Source organism: Sminthopsis crassicaudata, chromosome 2 (genome assembly GCF_048593235.1).
Source record: "Sminthopsis crassicaudata isolate SCR6 chromosome 2, ASM4859323v1, whole genome shotgun sequence".
Classification (NCBI taxonomy): domain Eukaryota; kingdom Metazoa; phylum Chordata; class Mammalia; order Dasyuromorphia; family Dasyuridae; genus Sminthopsis; species Sminthopsis crassicaudata.
Genome location: NC_133618.1, coordinates 581,248,279 through 581,268,444, shown reverse-complemented (window position 1 = coordinate 581,268,444; position 20,166 = coordinate 581,248,279). Strand labels below are relative to the sequence as shown.

The window sequence follows — 20,166 nt, the reverse complement described above, 5'->3', positions numbered from 1 at the left end:
TGTGCACACATAATTTGAGAATTCTAGAAAGCATCCAAATACTGGATTTCCAAGACCTTCTTAGCTAGAATCCTAAGACACATTTATCTAACCCACAATACCTGCATGTCACATACAACCATTTTCTTTGTCTGAGATTCCAAAAATGAATCAATCAGTGGTCTTTGCCAAAGAGAGTTGAAATAGTCTGACTTGATGGCACCAATTCCACCATGTACAGCCAATTGTTACAAAGTCACCAAAATAGGATACTGGTCAGTTTGATCACCTGAATGAAAATACTGCCCCAAAATCACTTCCTCTACTCCTTGCTGCTAACATGTTATTATAAACAATCTGGCTGCTTGGGTGTCTCTTATGTTCTTAAAGAATATTAAGGAACAGATCTGCACAACTTAGCTCAGCAGTCTCTTCCTAACAAGTCCTAAACATATGTTCCTCTTATTACAGCTGCAGCTCAACCTGTTTTGTTTCAAGTTAGGCAAAACCCAGAAGAAAGTCAGAGGCGAGCAGCCTCAGAACTTACCCAGTACTGTTGAGGTAGCTCTGCCCAAGGCTGCAATCCTTTGATGGAGATGATGGATTATACCAGAAAGCAGGGATGCACTGATTATCTCCATGTCTCTCATAACCATAATCACTGCAGGAATAGGAAGCAAATGTTTCATAATGGGATGTGAATGTGGATGTCTATTCATATACATACACATATCCATATATATCTAACTCCTAGGATGGATGTGAAGGTCAAATTAAGTAATAATTGCAAAGTGCTTAGTACAGTACTTGACACATAGTAAATGTGATATAAATGTTTTTGTTAATATTATTATACATACACACATATACATAATATACATATGTGTATGCATTGACAGATAGATGATAAATATTATTTGAAGTTTGCTAAAGCTTTATTAACAGAAGACCCTATATAGATGGGGAATATACTCATGAATATAACTTATCCATGTTTTCATGGAGCTACATACTTACACACATACATTTATACATTTAATCATATGCTAGAGTTAGAATTAAACAGGACCCTTAAAACAATCTAAATTCTGCCTGAAGCATGAACACACATTCTCAAATAGAGTTTAATGAGGATTGGCATCAGATCAACAGGACCTCAAATATATGTGAACAAACTTAGACCACTAATTTAACTTTCAGAAAGGACTTCAGTTTTGTCAAATGTAAAAGATAATTTTTAGGGTATTTCTCGTGTCTAAACATTCTATATTCATATTTCAGATATTTCTGTATGTATAAAAACACATGTACATATGTGCATACATATATAGATATGTAAACACACATATATGCAGGATATAAATGCCACTGGAAATATATAACACATAAATGCATAAAGACACTAACTAAAAGTTAGTGATACATTATTTTAATATCACTGGAGGTTTAAAAAAAAGTCCTTATCACCAGAATAGCTAAAGTTCTTTCAGTGCTAAGAATCAGGAGTAAAATATATATGTGAGTTGGCTAAGGTTTTTACCCAGAACATAACATGCCCATTGGGCAATGAGATGAATTTTCCTCTATGCCACGTTCAGCTGGAAAGGCTATTTGTAAAGAATTCCCATCATTGGAATATTGCAGAGTCTCCCAAGAAATGCAATGCCTAAGCCCTAGTCTTTGTTTTAAAATGTTGTCAATTTTAGTCACATACCATATGCATGTGTGTATCCACACAATCATTCAAACTGGTCCTGTCAGTGACAGGCCCTTCCTCCTTCTTTCTCACTTTTAAGCACCAAATCAAGTTTTCAGCTGTCTGAAGAAATACATGAGAGAAAATCTTTGCCATATCAAGATGGAGAAGAGATGTCAAGGTAGTGAGGAATAAACTGAATAAACATCTGCTCCTTTTGTCGTCCCAACCAACAGGTATATAAATAGGGAAGTTCTCCAAAAGCCTGAAGTTCTTGCCTGGGAACCACAAAGTTTCCCAATGATTGTAGTTCCTCACACTTTTATAGGACTCTTAATAAGCCAGGTGAAGAAAATTGAAAGATCTTAAGAAAGTACAGGAGAGAGAAGAGGAGATTGTGTTTCTTGACCTAGACTTACTGTTTGTTCAATCTCTGGCTGGTGTAGACATTATTCACAAGCAAAACCCAGAATGGTTTACTGAATAGCCAGAGGCTATGCCATATGAACCTAGGTTCTTCCTTCATTATCTCTTTGTCAGTGAAACAACTTTCCAGAGTGTCTATGGGGAAATAGTCCTCTCCCAGGAGAGTACCTTCCCATCCTTATCCAGTCTGCCCTCTTACTCTCCTGTCAAGATTCATTCACTCTTCCACTCATTCAACTACTCATTCATTCATCCACTCCCTCATTCATTTAGTAAACAGCCAAAGCCCTATGCCAGGAGCTATGAGGATTAGAAAGATGAATGAGACATCATCCCTCAAGTAGGAGAGATAAGACATGTACACATATAACTGCATTACAAAATAAAATGTGATAAGTGGCTCACAGGAGGTACAAACTAAGTTCTCATGGGGGTGGAGGAAGGGGATCCCAGGGTTCTGATCATGATTAATGGTAAAGCAAGTACTAGTCGTTGTTTTCTCAAGAGAGATCATGACTCTCCCCATTCTAAGACAAGGGTTATCTGCTATAGTTCTCTATTTTCCTTTATTCCTTTGTCTATTTGTCTGTCTATCTATCTATCCATTAATCAGCTTGTCAATTTTATCATATATAAATATACATATATTTGTTTTCTTTTGCATAGCAAAAGTTAAACAATAAAAGTGAAAAATGATATACTACCATTCTCAATGACAAAATTACATAGTGTAGTTAACTCTTTCCAGGGAATAAAACTTGAGGAGGAGGCTTTGTTTACAAATGGGCAGGGGAAGTGTTTTGTACTATTAAAAAAGAAAAATAATGAAAATCTGTATAGGTTCCATTCATCCTGATGGCTCCATATATCCTGACAAGCCTGTAAGTTCTATATATGAATATATAATTGAAATGGCCTGGAGGTCCCAGAAAAGATTCTTGCAGGTGTTGTTTACTCTCAATCTTTTAGACTTAGGTGGTTCCAAAACAAGCAGTCCCTGAAACAGACCCTCTGAGGTGCCCTTTCATTACTTTTACAACATGACCAAGAAGTCTTACAGATCCAATTCTGGCCCTTCAGATTTTCAAATACTTCATGTCTTTTCACAGGAATCTTGTATTGAGTTTTTAACCCTTGAGATTTTGTAAAATAAGTTATTTGTCAACTAATACTTATGTTCGTCCTTTAAATTTTAATGAATATGATCACTTTTTAAAAAAAGTTTTTTTCTCTTTTTTTTTCCTTTTGATTTGATTTTTCTTGCACAGAGTGATGAATAAGATAAGTTTAGAAGAATTGCACATTTAACCTATATAGAATTGTTTCCTGTCTTGGGGAGGGGGAAGGGAAAGAAGGAGAAAAATTTGAAATACAAGGTTCTGTAAAGGTATATGTTGAAAACTATCTTTGCATGTATTTGGAAAAATAAAATACTATTAAAATAAATTGCCAAATATTACCCCAAAAAGCAGGGATTGGAGAGGAGGAATTAAATTGGGAAGGGGAAGCAGATAAGCATTTATCTAATATCAAGTGGGTGCCCAGCAGGATCTTAAATATTATCATGCACAGAAGAAAGAAAGAGATAAAGCTAAAGTTTTCCTTAGAAAGCTTATACTTTTTTTGGAGAAATATAAGATAGGATGTAATCAGTCTTGGGAATAACTTGATTCAGAAAATATATTGTCATTCTAGAGAAACAGAATAAATCAATACAACATGGAACAGTTGTGAATAGTAGCATGAAGAAGTAAGGGATTTATTTATCTAGGCCTTCAAAGCAATGTAGAAATTGCATTTGTGCAGTAGGTAGAGAACTCACCACTCTGAGTGGTGAGAACTGAAGAAATCTTTCACCAACCTTTCTCACTTTCCACTAGAGGATTTTCATTCTACTTAGTTACTGTGGAATGAATACTAGACCATTACGAATCATGAACTTGCACATGCTTAGAATATTTGCTCTTGGACTTATCTGTGGAAATATCAGGAACTTGGGAGTGGCTGGCACCCACAAAGTTCCATGGGTAGGTTGGATTGAAATACCCTAAGTTTCTGTTGACTTTAAGTACAATTAATATTCTTTAGAAGGTGTCTACCATTGCTTGGGAAGGAGAGAGATTTCTTAATGTTCTCCATTTTACTCTGAAATGTTCATCTTCAGCACTTTGGCTCTGTGCAGTAAAATATACCAGTTAGGAACTCAGTAATTAAAAATGTGCATGAGGCCCAATGCTTTGCCCCAAAGAGGGAAATAAGTCTCATTAATATTTAATAACATTAAGGAAAACATCACTAGGGGCCCCCAAGCTGTGGACTTCTTCATTAATTGGAGTTAAATGTATATTAAAATCTTATGGAGCTTCTCAACTTCTCTTCACAGCCTTGGGGTTTTCATGATTTAGGTGAAAAAAAAAAAAAAAAAAGGGCTGGTTGCTTCCAGGGGAAAGGTGCTTTTCAGACAAAGTCAATCATGAGGATCAAGGAGGAAAAACCCACAAAGAAGTTGCTTAGCACTCTCAAGCTCCGTGGCCCAATGACACTGCAAACATACAGAGAAATCAGCCAGGAAACAGTTTGGCTACATTTCTCTGAGCTGTCAAACTCCTAAATATTAGAAGAGAGAAATACCATGATAACCCTCAGTGAATAAACTTAGCCATCACCTTCCTAAGTCCAAGAATCAGCTCATTTAAGAAGGAAGGCTAGAGTCACAAAACTAATAGAGGAATTGTGGAAGGTAGTGACAGCTTTTGGGCTCTGGATCCCAGGAGTCCACTAAACCACAGCTATCATCCAATTCTCAGGGATACATAGGACAGAGAGGATAGGAGGGGCTCCCCCAGGCCCTTGGGATTATATTCTAGAGATAACAATTAGCATTTACATTGTACTTTGTTTTGCAAAGTGCTTTGCACATATTATTACTTTTAGCCCACACAAAAGTCCCAGGGCCGCAGACTCTTATCTTTCTCATTTTAACAGATAAGGAAACTAAGGTTAATGGAAAGGTTAATGACTTGCCTAGGATCACACCGATAAGTTTTTCTGACTACAAGTCCAAAACTTGATGCATACCTAGTATTTTTAGCAGTCATACTGCCTCCAGCTTAACCCTGAATCCCTGGACCAAGACAGGGCTATGGAAGACTGGTCTCTGGTCTTTTGTCCATGCATAAGCAGAAAGTAGGGAACAAGAAGAGAATTCAAAAGCATCCAGCAATGCTGTTCATTTTCACTGGCTATCTCCCACTCCTGAAAAACTTTTCCTCTTCATTTCTAGCTAAAAATCCACCTTCTATAGTCAGTTTTTTCCTGGTGCTCTTATTTGTGGGGCCTTCTCTTTCTTAATTTTCTTTGATTTTTCCAGTTTGCACATAGTTATTTGTATGTGGTCTCCTCTATCAGACTGTAAGCATCTTGGAAGTGCTGTGCCACAGTTCCCTTTTATTGTCCTGATTTAGTTTCCCTAAATTGTCCTGCCTCAGTTTCCCTGATTGCCACCCTTCTTTTCTGCCCATTAGAACTGAGATGATTAGGGCTGTGGAGATCTGACATTTCAAAACATAGGACTCCAGATGTCCTACTTAACTCCCAGCTTGTAAGAATTTATGCTCCTACCCTCCCCCCCCCCAACCTGTCAGAACCAGAATGATGGTCCCTGCCTGGAGATTCCAGCTCACCAGTTTGGACTTCCCTCCTCCCCACCTTTGTTTAGCAACCTGAGCTAAGAGCTATATATGTCATTGAGAACTCACATTTACTGCTGGATGCTTTGGACATCAGCCCTGGGGGCAACATGCCCCCAGCACAATCTCTTCCTCTCAAAATCCAAATAAAAATATTAAAAAACTCTCTATCTTGTCTCACTTTCTCTGGCACTACAAAAGGAGCCACTACTTTTTGCCTTTCTTTGTATCCTTAAGTACAGCACCTGGAAAACAATAGATGCATAATAAGCATTTATTGATTAAGCTTGATTTTCACCATTTCAAGAAGTTGTACAAACATATGAAAATATCAGCTTTGCAGGTTTTTCTTTGTCCAAATCAGAAGTCCTAAGGTAAGGCCATAATTGTTTAAGAGAAGGCAATTTTCTCCAAGTCTCCAGTCAAACCAGATACTGATAATGGCTCCTTCATTTCCAATACTCTTTTTGTAAAAATTCCTAGAAGGCAAAGGACAGGTCTATTTAAGATTTCTTTTAAGAATTCCTATAATTTCTCTCCACACTAACACATCTAATTTTATTTCCTACACTTTTAGTTCCTTTGCTGGCTCACAGATATTCTATGCTCATTCCTTCCTACTTTCTCCTCTACCAAATCCTATCTATCAGCTAAAGTCCTATTCCCTCCATAAAGCCTTCACTGGTTTCCCAGCCTTTATTGATCCTCCTTTTCTAAACTTCTACACCACTTATAAAATGTATCACCCAACTTAATGCTTAATTATTCACACTTTCTTAAATTCCTTCTTGTTTTCTTATTTGTGTTTGTGTGCCTCTTCTCTCCTCAATTATACTGCTAGTTCTAGTACTAAGTTTTGGATCAGATCTAAGAAGTAGATCAGTAAATACTTGCTGCTTAATCCTTTGCTTTTGTAAATCCTTCCATCCCAGGGCATTTACTAAATGACATGGATTTGATGGCTCATTGGATTTGAGAGCTCTCCCACTGTGGTACCTGGGAAAGAATGGATAAAACTGTGACCTTTTGATAAAAATTGTAATAACAATAAAAATAGTAATGGCTAACATGTGCAGACTAGTTTGAGGTTTACATAACACTTTATATATTTTATGCCAGTTGAGCCTTACAACCATCCAGTGAAGGTTATTATCCCCATTTAAGAAGAGGAAACTCAGGTTACTGTGACTTGTCCAGAGTCACAACTAAGATGTTTCTCAAGTGGAATTCAAATTGAGGATTTTCTCCTTTCAAATACAGCCCTCCCTGTTTCTTTCCCTCACCCTTAGGTGGTCCTAAGATTATCTTGTTGACCTGCACCCAAAGGGCAGAAGTCCTGATGAGACAGACGATATTGTGAAAAGGCACACTATAAGCTGCACTCTATCTTCATGGTCGGACTAGTTCTGCCTGAGAGCCCTCATTGGATTCAGAGCAAGCCAGAAGTACTCCCCTCCTTGGCGACTGCTCATATGTCTCTGTCAAACTTGTGTCTGGAAGAGGTTTCACTCTCCACTACCCCAGGCTGCTCTTCCTCAGGCTAGAGATGTGTTGGAGGCTTGCTGAAAAGAGGTTCTTCACAATGACCTTGAAGTAAGTGGATTTATGGTGCCATTAAGTGGAAACTTCAATATTTATGCAAAAGTGTTACTGATTTCTGATATCCACTTTGGAAGGCACTAGGAAAGAAGTGAGAGATCACAGCATTTCTCTATCAAGTGTTTCTGAGCATCTATAAAATTTGTGCATTTAAAGAGATGAGGGATGGGGGAGAGGGAGAATTCTGATTGCACCTCTCAACCTCATGCTAAAAAGTCTCATCTGCCCCACTAAACTAGGACATTATCATTTATTTATTTATTGCCCTTTGCCTCTGTCTCCAAGACTTAACACTGACTGTGCCATTCATCTAGAAATGATCTGTCTTTGGATCAGAGAAATAACTAAATTTCCACAACAGATGGCAGAGCTGGAGGGACCCTTGAACTAACACCTTCCTTTTATATGTAAAGAAAGAGAGCCCAGAGAGGGAAAAGACTGGAATCCATAGTCCCACAGCAAGAATCAGAAGCAGCCCTAGGCCTACAACAAGAATACAGAGCAGTCATATCACAGCATATCCTGTAAGGCTGAATGTTTCTAACGGGGAGGGAACAGGTTTCTTTCACTTTCTGTCAAGAAAGTAGATCTATAATTCTATCCCAACACAATTACTTGCTCTACTATTTCCTAATCAATTGTCATTAACTGTGGTGTCAGGAAGTTACTAATTGGTTAAAATAGTATTCTTTTCACTAAAGCAAGGATTCTTAACATTGAATCTATGAATTTGTGTGTCTACATAATTTAAGTAAAACTGTATGTATATAAGTATAAACATGTATGCAGTGTATACACTGTGTGTATTATATATGTGTGCATATATGACTGCATACAAATATGATATATACCCAAATGTACATATATGTATGTAAATATGACACATATGCATGCATACACAATGTACTCACATACATAAATATATACACACAAATTACACACATATACACATGTGCATGTGTATATAAACATGTATTTGTTTTGTGCATATGTATATATGCATTATATATATATATATCATATCTCTTGTATATGTATATGTGTGTATATATATATATATGTGTGTGTGTTATATATACATTGTATTTGTGGGCATATGTCTGTGTGTCTCACACAGTGTATTTTGATATAGTTGGTTTCTTTGTACTGTCTTTATGTATTTAATTTTATGCATTTGAAAACTTTATTTAAAGAAGGTATCCACAGGTTTCACCAGATTGCTCATGGCACAATTAAGAACTAGAACACCTGAATTAAACTATGCTTTTTTTTTTTTTTTTAAACCTGGTATGCCTAATTCAACATTATTGTTCTCAGCTAGGTGTTTCAGAGGTAGAAGTTAACGATTCTCTTTTGGGAGAGACTGGTATAATATGGCTTATGGACCCACCAAGCTAAAAGACAACCAGAGATCACTCAATTCACACTCTACCCAAAACAAGAAAGCTCTTTTCAAAAACTTCAACTTGATATCCATCTTCTGCTGTAACACCTCTCATGATACAGAACTCATTACCTCATGAAGCAACCTATTCCACTGCTAGTTTGCCTTCTTATATTGAGCCAAAATAATGTCTATCAATTAGTTCTACATCTGTCCCTTAGAGACAAACAGGATATGCTGAATCTATCTTCCACATGACAGCCCTTGAGATATTTTAGGATCACAATTATGTTCCCCAACAGTCAACTCTTTCTTAGACTAAAAATCTCCAATTCTTTCAACTGATACATCTTAATTCTAAAGGAGAAGGAGTCATAAGGGACTATTATTATTCAGTTTTCCATGTCTGAAAATTCCTTATGGCAAAAAAAAAATATTCTAGTTAAACATTACTTAAACTTATCCTCTGATCATTTCTATTATGTTATTTCTAAATGGTGCTGCTTCTTCTAATATAAGAGTACCTTCATTTCATCTAACTACTCCTTTAAATTTAAAATGATTAAAATGAGAAGGGACCTAGGTAACATTTAGTAGAACCCTTATGTTTCATAGAAAACTAATCTAAACTTGAGAAATGAAGTTACTTTCTAGTGTGTATGTCCATAAGTATGTGTGTGAATGCATGTGTGTATATGCATTTATTTGAACAGACTAGTATTTATCCTCTAAACTGGTGCTATTGAGGAAAGGCAGGATGGTAAAATTATTCTAATGTGGCTGTCACTTAATAAAAAATTTTTAGTAACTTCTCCCTAGCAGAGGTCCTCTGAACTTGGGACATATTCTTTTGAATTTGTTTAGTGGTGGCATGAGAGTGTGTTTGATTTTTTGAAATAGCTAAAAGTTATTTATAGTCACTTTTGGTGAATAAGGTAAAAGACTAAGCAGTTTGATACGACGTGATCAAAACAAGATATACTTAAAAAATAATAATACGCGTTTTATTTTATGACTCACTGGCCATAGAACGCTAAAACTAGAAAGGACCTTAAAGATCGTCTAATTTATCCCTGCTTCAGTTTATTTATGAAAGAGAAGTGATCACCCATGGTCCCATTGTGAATAAATGGCAGATATCATATGCCAACCCTGCTTTTATTTGAATGTTATGCCCAATGCTCTTTCAAATTAGCAATAATCAATCCTCAGATAAACTTCATTGGCTATGCTATTGCCCCTGTGCAAAGCTCCAATTCTCTTTCCATGTCATAAGCTCATCCTTCCTTCCTAAGGAAAGAATCCAACTAATTGGGATATGCTACATAAACCTGCCAAATAAAACGCCATTTGCCAAGAAATATATTTGGAAATGTTTCTAGCAATGGTAGTCTCAGTAAAGAGCTGCCCCAGGTTACAAATTTGATGGACTGCACTCATCCAGATCTATAAATTCTGATATGCTAAAAAGCCAGTCCCATTGCTTTATGGTTACACTGTGAAGTACAGGAACTGGTGTAGATCTTTGAAGAGCAAGAGGAGGACCATAAGAGATCTGTCCTACCTTAAACCATTGCTGGAAGAGAGCAGACATATAATAGACTCTTAATCCCATAGAGATGTTAAGTTTTCAGCTTTGTTAAAAGGGGTCTCAATATACTTTGCAGAGATGTAAAAAAACAAATGTTTTATTACATAAATAAATCTTGAACAGAACCCCCAAGTCTTAACACATTGGAAAATACTGAGAGAATATTACATCTCCTTCAATCAATCTACTTCCACCAAATCTTCCTTTTTCAATCTCTAATTATCCATCAATCCTTCATAGAGGTCTATACAATTGCCCAAGTCTCTGCCATCTTGAGAAGGTCTTTGTTTGACCTTTTTATCCACTCAAACTATTATCCTATGTTCTTCTTTACTGAGTCATAGTTTTAGAAATTTTAATAATAAATGCTAAAAATCAATGGCCTTTTCTTATTCCTCATTATGTAGCTTTTGACACAACCAGTAAAATGTAAATTCCTTAAGGACAAGAACCATCTCACTTTTATTCTTATATTATTTAAATCCACAGTGCAAAGTACAGTGCCTGATACATGAACAATACTTAATGAATGATTACTATCTGATTGAATGATTCTGTTTTGCTAAATATTCTCCCTTCCTTGACTTCCATGGCAATCAATGCCTTCCCTTAGTTCTCCCCTTAAGTATCTGATCATTCCTACTAGTATGTTGAATCATCATTCATAACTTGTCCATTAAACAGAAGTGTTCCCTAAGGTTCTATACTTACCCATTTTACTTCTCTTTCTACATACTCTGTTTTAATGATAGTATTACCTATCGTGGGTTTCATTATCATCTCTGTGCAGATGACTCTCTGCTTAACATATAATAATATATGACCCTACTTTGCCAATTGCCTACTGGACATCTCCATCTGGAAGTACCCTCAGCAGCTCAAAGTCAATATATCTAGCCAGAATTTACTCAACTTTTCCTCAAGCTTCTCTCTCCTCCAAAATTCCTCGTTACTGATAAGGCACCACCTTATATCCTTCCAGTTACTTGGATTTTCAAATTTGGAATTATTCTTGCCCTATATCTAACCATTTGACAAATCTTTCTGATGCTACTCATAGTACATATCTTGCTATCTACCCTCTCCTTTCCTTGAGATCTTCCTAAATGGACTCTCTACTTTTGCTCTCTCCTCTCTTCTCCTCTGATTCTCTATACAGAGGACAAATTATCCTTTGTAAAACATAGATCTACTCGAGAATATTTAATGCTTCCCTGTTGCTTTAAGAGTAAAATACAAACTTGGCATTTAAAGCATTGATTCCAATCTAACTTTTTGGACCTCCTCATTAACTTTCAGGCACTATTTATTCTGTCTGGTCTACACTTTGTTCTCTACATGCACAATGCCATCTCTCATATCTGTTTCCTTGTACATGTTGTCCCTCATGCCTTCCTCACCTTCAATGCTTAGAATTCTTAACTTCCCTTCAAGCATCAATTTAGGAGTCTTCTAATTCATACACTTTCCTGATCTTTGCAGCTAGCACTCTCTCTCCTTCCCGAAATTACTTGTTATTTATTTATGTATCTATTTTATCTCTTCAACAAGGAGGAAATGTATCATTTTTGTTGCTGTTATCCCATCTCTAGTACTGTTGCTTTGCACAAATCAGACACTAAGTGATCTAAATTGAATTAACCATTTGAATTCAATAACTGAATTGAATTCAATTGAAAAATCAAAAATCTATATTTCACAGTCAGGTAGATGCCATATGATGGATACTTTTAACATCTACATGGTACCCATATTCCTAGAAATGTACTGATCCCAAATGTGAAACCATTCTTTGGCTCTGAAGTGTCGGTCTAAATAACCATGAAAATGGGTCCTGCTGTCTTAATTTAAATTTCATTCCAACTTAAAAATGCAATGAGTATGACTGAAGACAAGCTCTCTAAGATATGGGCATCTAGAGTGCAATGGAAAGATAGTAGGAGATCCATTATCATAGTAACCAGAAGGTAATTGTTTAACAAGTGAAACACTTACCTTCAAATTTGTGCCCCCACTATAGTTCAGTCCTGTAAGTAAGGTGGGCTAACTCCTCTTAATGAAGTTGGTTGAGGAGGAGTATGTTTTTTCTTTCTCAACCCCATCAGAGTTAAAAATTTTTAGAGATGGATCAAATCTAACAATTCCCAATTTACTGTCTTTTTTTTTTTTTTAATTAGTGACTGATGCCACTCTTCAAAACCAATGGTGTCATATGCAAATAGAAATGGATCCTTGTTGGCTGTATATTGATTTAGAAAACCACAAATAGGCCCTTTTCTATGTTGTATTATATTTTTACTTATTTTGTTAAACATTTCCTCATTACATTTTAATCTAGCTCAGGCTATATTTGGGATTCTTGTCCATCATGACACCTATGAATTTGACAAGTCTGTATGGTGTTGGAGATAAAGAAACCTCTCAGTTGGGATCAAAAGGATTTGCTCCAGTTCACAGCACTGTGGTGAGAGTTTCATTTCTGAGTATTCTGTATACAGAAAGAAATTAGTTTAAGAATGAAAGGATGGAATCCTATTGTCCTGAATGGTTAATGAATCATGTGACCCAACATGTTTTTTTTTTCTTTTGTCACAACTCAGTTTTTATTGCTGAAAAAGTAATGATTTTTAAAAATAGGATTCCTTGCAAATGTCATCTTGGAATGCTTATTTATTTTGTGATGGAAAATATTTCTTCAACCTAATCTTTTTTTTTTTTGAAGTTAGAATATTCAAAGATCATCCAGAAAACCAATCCTAACATTTATAAAGCACTAAAGATCTTCCCTTGTGGTTTTTTTCTTCACTCTTCTATCTGGAGGTCTGAAAAGCATCCACGAAATTCATTGATTTTTCCTCTTTAAGGAACCTGTTGATCTACTGACATTGTTTTTGGAGGGGGAAGAAAACCACAAGTCTCTTAGATTTTCTGTACTCACCAATTCCTTCTTGGATAACTTGGCCTCATCTTGCTGGGGAGAAACAATAATGTTTCTATTAACTCAATTATGTTCTTTTTTATCATTCCAGTGATATCTATATGCTGACATGCTATCTCTAGGTCACTGATTCTAGTTAACTATGATTCTTTTTTATTATTATAGCTTTTTATTGACAAATCATATGCATGGGTAATTTTTCAACATTGACCCTTGCAAAAACTTCTGTTCCAACTTTTCCCCTCCTTCCCTCCACCTCTCCTCTAAATGGCAGGTACTACCATACATGTTAACTATAATTCTTTCAGATTAACCATTTCAGAAGAAATTTTTTGGGTCACCAGGCTTAGCTTTCTTTGCTTTGTGATCAATTTAGGGGCTCCTATGTCATTATTTTCTGGCTTTAGGGAACTAATAGGACAGAGTGGCAATAGTTTCACAGCAGAGGGTGATGTATAAGCCTTTGGAAGTGGTATAAAAGTTTTTCATTTTCTGTTCCTTGGTATCTGTCTTTTCACAAGTTTCTTTTTTCCTGCTTTTGCCAATGGCTGGTATCACTTCAAGATCTGTCAATCCTTAGTTTTTTTGAGTTTGGGGGATTTTGTTTTTGTTTTTGTTTTTTATTTTATTCTTTTGGGTCTCTTATCTTAGCTTTGGGGAGTCACCTATTACTTCTATGGCTTTTGATTATTGACCTTTTTTGTTCCTTTTAAATGTTGTCCTTGGACTGTTGTTTTGAGAATTTAAGTGAATAGCTATATCTGTTGTGTCTATCTTCAGTGGAAAAGAAGAATCTGTGCTTATATTCTTCCTTTTATTTCTCTCCTTTTTCTTCATAGTTCTTGACCTATCTTTTCTTGGAGCTGTCTCCATATTCTGCTTTTGCTCCTTTTTCCCTTTCTCTTTTGCATTTTCAATTTTGGCAAACCAGTCTTCTTTTGCTAAAGCCTGTTGCTGTTCAATTTGTTGTCTCAAGGAAGGCCATCCTGAAGGAATATGGTTTCAGTAAGGCTTTAGAAATTTCTGACCAGTTTGTAGAGATGCTTATTATTCAAAGGAGTGTTTTGCTTGCTGGTCATTTCAAATATTATATAATCAATTTCCTCATATTGAACTGAAGGGCAAGCCCAATATGTCCATCTCCATTGCTCTGCTTTTTCACTTTTGATTTTTCTTTTCTTGAAGAGAATCCTTATCTTTCTTTCCTTTCTTTTTCTTGCTAGGCAGTCTTATAGATGTCGTATCATCTGATTTAGTTTGTAATAGTTCACTATCCTCTAGATTTGCATTTAATTCTCATTCAATCTTCATTGGCAAAGGGAACTTGTTCTGAAGTTGCTTCAGATTCTTCCGACTATGTTATACAACAAAACAGAATCCTTTGTCCTAGTTGCAATTTTGCAGAATGGAATAATGAACTTCAAGTTTTGATCTGCTGTAAAATCTTTGGCTCCAACTTTAGTCAGTTCTTCCAAGTATATGTCAATGAAATAGAACTTTCCTCCACAAAGTCTCTGACTGGGTGCAAATTTTCTTTCATTAGAATATCCACAAATACTTCCATCTGACTTTCTTCCCATCTAGTTCTCTTTAATAACTTAAAGGACTGGTTCAGAAGCAAAGGCATCAGCATGTAGAACTTATCCAGGCACAATGTTTCTACTCTAATGCACTCATGGGTCATGATTGGTCAAAAAGTCTGAACAAATAGGTGCTGGGTTTCTGTGTTCTAAAAAACATGTCCAAGCTGGGAAAATATATTTCCAAGTTTCTCCTGTAGCAGAGGCTTGTCCCACACCCATATACAATAGAAAAGCCCTTTACATATTTTTGGCATTTCTTTATATCTGAAACCAACTGAGGCAGTTCTGGTCTTAGCATGGATGTATTTTCAGCACTTTCTCACCATATGATCATATACCCTGCATTAGCTGGATTTCTAAAAGAAGCTTCAGGTTCAGAGATGTGATGGCCATGCTACCTAAGTAGCCTCATTCATGGATCATTGTCTTATCAGCTGACAATTCTGGAATTGCAGTTTACACATAAACATTTAAATACTGCTCATTTCATTCATTTGAATTCAAAGCAATTGTTATTTGAAAAAATTGTCAATCTACTCTCTTATGATCTGACTCATCATTCATGAGACTCTCCAAACCAAAATATCCCCCTTAAGTATCCCCCCCTTAAGCATATATGTATTGTCTTCTATTAAAATGTGAATAACTTGAGGGTAGGGACTATTTCTCCAGTTCTCAGTGCATAGGAAAGAACTTAATAAATGATTTTTATTTCATTCATTCATGCATACATGCATCTCCATGTAGAAAAGACCAAGTCAGCAACTGAACCCTCACACTCAGAAGTTTGCCTTCAATTGCTCATTAGGTGTGTTAATGGCTACCATGTATATTTATCCTCTGTGGTCTATGGAGAGTGAAGAACTTTCAAGTTCTAGCTTCATCTTCTGTAAGACTTTTTCTAAAGCAAAAGCAGGATCATTTTCTACCCCAATCCTTGAGTAGATGAACTTATCTACTCTGAAAATGCCTTGTTTCCCTGACTTCTATTCCCACATGTAGCAGTCTCACTGTGCTGAGCAGCTTGGGACCAGAACTGACAGTCTGACATATTGCATGTTTCTTGTGACTGTCCAATGTCAACCCAAGAGGCAGAAGGCTATACCTGCAAATCAATGTAAAGGTGGTCAAAAACCCTCACCATTCAAAGTCCCAGTCTGCACAGATGCATGGTTCTGAAACAACAGTTCCTGAGTAATCCCGTCCTAATGCACACTGTGCTCCTGGCTTGCGTTTCTTGAATATTTTCCTTTCTCCCATAACACAGGGTTCTCCCTGTTAAAAAAAAAAAAAAAAAAAGTCACAATAAAATAAAGAGCTGGGCAGGGAGGAGTTGTCCTGAGCTGACATTATTCTTATTCTATTTTTTGCTGGGTCCCCCATATCCAGATCATGCTGCCAAAACCTCAGGCCTACCATCCTCGAATTTACATTTGGTTTGAGGATAAAGTCAATGAATCTCCTCTTACTGAGGAGAAGGAATAATGGGGTGAGACTGGCCACTAGACTGCTGACAGAAGGCCAATCCATTGCAATGACTTTCCTGTATTCTACAAATGGCAAAGATACATCATTTTCCACCCAAAACACAAAGGCCTCCAACAATTTTACTGGGCTCAAATGAAGTATTACTCTGGGACAGAAAGGATCTCCATTTTAGTAACTCAGTTACTTCTTTTTTAAATACTGTCTAATTATTGTACTAAGGGCAGTTAGATGGAGCAGCAGATCAAGTGCTGGCCTGGAGTCAGGAAGGCTCATCTTCCTGAATTCAAATCCAGGCTCAGACACTTACTAGCTGTGTGACCCTGGATAAGTCACTTAACTCTGTCTACCTCAGTTTCTTCATCTGCAAAATGAACTGGAGAAGAAAATGAAAAACCCTTTTAGGATCTTTGCCAAGAAAGTCCCAAATGAGATCACATGACTAAAAACAACTAAAAAATAATCATTATACTAAATGGCAATAATATCAGTTTTAAGTCAAATCACTTTATATTGTTCAGACCATCACAACTTTGTTAAAAAATAGATTTTGGAGTCAGAAGATCTATCTGGGTTCAATTTTTTACTAATTATCCAAGAAATCTTAGGGAAGTCACTTAACATTTCTGGTTCACAGTTTCTTCAACCGTAAAAATGAGATGCCTGTGTCTGTCTGACAGTTGTAAAGTTGTGACCCTACTATCCTTCCTTGAGCTTGTGATTTAATACCCAATCTTCCAGTGGACACCTGAAGCTCCTTCAAAATTAAGGCAATGCCAAAGAAAACAGGAGATCCTCAGTGACTATTTCTCAGAAAGGGTTAAAATCTTAGTATCTGAGAATGACATCTAGATATAAATTCCTGCTTGGGAAGATAAGGAGTTCTCATAATTTCTCTCCTCTTTGTCCTAAGTGGATGGACCTATAATACAAGCAATGCTAAGCATGTGGTGAAACTGTCAATTGAGAAACCAGAAGCAACTGGGCCTACCTGATTAAGCAAGTGCCAGGTCTGGAAGTCATCCTTGATGCACCTTCGACTGAAGATGGATTTGTAGTCCACTTTCACTAGCTGCCACTCAGAGCGGAGGCTGAAGTGGCCGAAAACTCTGAGGGTTTAAGGGAGAAGGAGACACAGGTCAAGAGTCACTAAGATAGGGCAAGATTGGGTAAAAAATGTTGAAAATAATTGCTAGCTACAGCCATTCCACAGAAAGCCTTGTTCTTTCAATCAGTCAGCCAATATGCATTTAGTAAGTGCCAGGCATTGTGCCAAGCCCTAGGGAGAAAACAAAGGCAAAGTCAATCCTTGCCCTCAATGAACTCACAGTCTAATGAGGGATATGATTTGCAAACAAATATTTTATATTATGTATATATGTATACATACATATATATACATACACATACATATATACAAACAAGTTATATACAGAATAAGAAATTATATATATACACATATATGCACACACATATATATACACACACAAACAAGCTATATATAGAATAAGAAATTATATATATATATATACACATATAGAGAGAGGTTTATATGTATACATACACACACAAACAAGCTAAATACAGAATAAAAGAAATAATTAACAGAGAGAAGGCACTAGAATTAAGAAAAGTTGGGAAAGTTATCATTGTGTTCATAGAGTACTTTGAATAAAAGGATATCTCTATTAGCATTTATTTGATTATATTCAGCAAAGATACTTAATGACAAGCTCAGAAATATGACCCCTTCTATAGATCCTTTAATTCACAAGTCTCAGAAAGGTGGCTTACATGTATGATAATAAATAGCCATACAACCTGAGTGACAACAGTGATCAATATTGACCTTTCTGAAGGCTAGCATTTGAAAGGTTCCATAAATATGAATGATTGATCCTTTCTAGAAAAGTAGGGGAAAAAATCCCACAGATTTTCTAAACTCTGCCCTGATTGCACATTATGGAATCACAATACAGCAGATCTATCAGAGTGATTTAAGAGGGTGAGTAATCATTACATTACTGGAGCTCAATCAAAATGGAGATCCACTTTTCAGTGATTAGGAAAATATTCATCTCTTTCTCACAGTAACATATGGATAGCTTTTCTGCCTGGAATACTTTTATACCTTATATGCCTTTTATACTTTCTTGGTGATAGCTAATACAAAAATTTAAAGTACTTTTTCTTCTATTCAAGAAATATGTATATTTTGAGAATCTAAACTGCACTGAAGTAAGGGATATTCAGTTCTGGATCTCTGATTTCATTTGTTTAGAGAATTCTTAATGTACAAATACTTCTACCAATACTTTGACCTTTTTGAACCCTTTTTCACTGTAAATCACATTCTTTTCCTTAATATTCTCTTCTCTCTAGGTTTTTTTTTCTTTTGGGGGGCATTTTCAATAATATTTTATTTTAAGTTTATTTTTAATACACATTGCTTTATGAATCATGTTGGGAGAGAAAAATCAGAACAAAAGGAAAAAGTCATGGAAGAGATAAAAAAAAACAGAAAAAAGAAGTGAACATAGCATATGTTGATTTACATTCAGTCTTCTTAGATCTTTTTCTGAATACAGATGGCATTTTCTCTCCAAAGTCTACTGGGATTGCTTTGGAATCCCTGAATTGCTGAGAAGAACCAAATTTTTCATAATTGATCATAACCAACTGTTGTTGCTGTTATTGTGTACAATGTATTCTTGATTCTGCTTGTTTTACTCTGAAACAGTTTATATAAATCTTTCCAGGTCTTTCTATAATCATCTTTTTCATCATTTTATTCTATTACTTTCATATACCACAACTTATTCAGCCATTACCCAATCAATGGGCATCCACTCCTTTTCTAGTTCTTTGCTACCACGAAAAAAGCTACTACAAAAAATTTTGTATGTGTTGGTTCTTTTCCCTCCTTTATGATTTCCTTGAGATACAGACCCAATAATGACACTGCTGTGTCAAAGGGTGTGCAGAGTTTTATAGCCTTTTGGGCTTACTTCCAGATTGCTTTCCAGAATGATTGGATCATTTCACAATTCCATCAGCAATGTATCAGTGTCCCAGTTTTACCAAATCCCCTCCAACATTTATCATTATTTTTTCCTGTCATTTTAGCCAGTCTGAGAAGTGTGTCTCTCTAGGGTTTTCAAGATACTATTCTCTCCTGGATCTCTTCTCGCTTGACCACTCCTTTTCATTCTCCTTTGCTCAATCTTCATCCAAGTCATGCACTGTCTGCATTGGGCATTTTTTCTTCCCTTTCTATACTATTTCACTGGGGAATCTCATCAGTTCCTCAATTTTCAAATCTAAATAATAATCCAAAAATCTACTTATCTAGTTCTAACTTTGTCCAGTCTCTTATCTCAAAACTGCCTTTTGGAGATCTTTATTTGAATGTCTCATAATCATCTTAAACTTAACATGTACCAATACATACTAACTGGAATTCATCCTATTTCCTCTCAAGCCCTAAGCAGATTAATATACTTTGCTTTATGAATCATGTTGGGAGAGAAAAATCGGAGCTTCCTAATTTTTCTAATTTTACTGTTGAAGATACCTTCTAGGTACCTAGGCTCACAACATATACATCATTCTTGACTCTTCATTCTCTCACAATGTGTGTCTTCCCCCACCCTCATGTACACCCTATTAATTTTGCTTTGATAATGTATCTCATATGCCATATTCTCTTTTTTGTTACTGCCATCACCTTAGCTCAAGTCTTCATCACTTTGCACCTTGGCTATTGCAAAAAACCTGCTTGTTGGTATCCCTGCTT

The 20,166-nt window shown here is 36.1% G+C and overlaps 1 protein-coding gene and 1 pseudogene across 1 annotated transcript in view; both read right to left on the bottom strand.

Moving 5' to 3' along the window:
• The window catches only part of SORCS3 (sortilin related VPS10 domain containing receptor 3), a 694,559-nt gene that overhangs the window by 34,728 nt on the left and 639,665 nt on the right, over nucleotides 1-20,166 (bottom strand). Inside the window, 3 exon segments of the mRNA XM_074284861.1 lie at nucleotides 527-640; nucleotides 16,027-16,160; nucleotides 17,362-17,479. Of these exon segments, the coding sequence (XP_074140962.1) occupies nucleotides 527-640; nucleotides 16,027-16,160; nucleotides 17,362-17,479 (366 nt within the window).
• Nucleotides 9,957-10,025, bottom strand: LOC141559314 (U4 spliceosomal RNA; annotated as a pseudogene).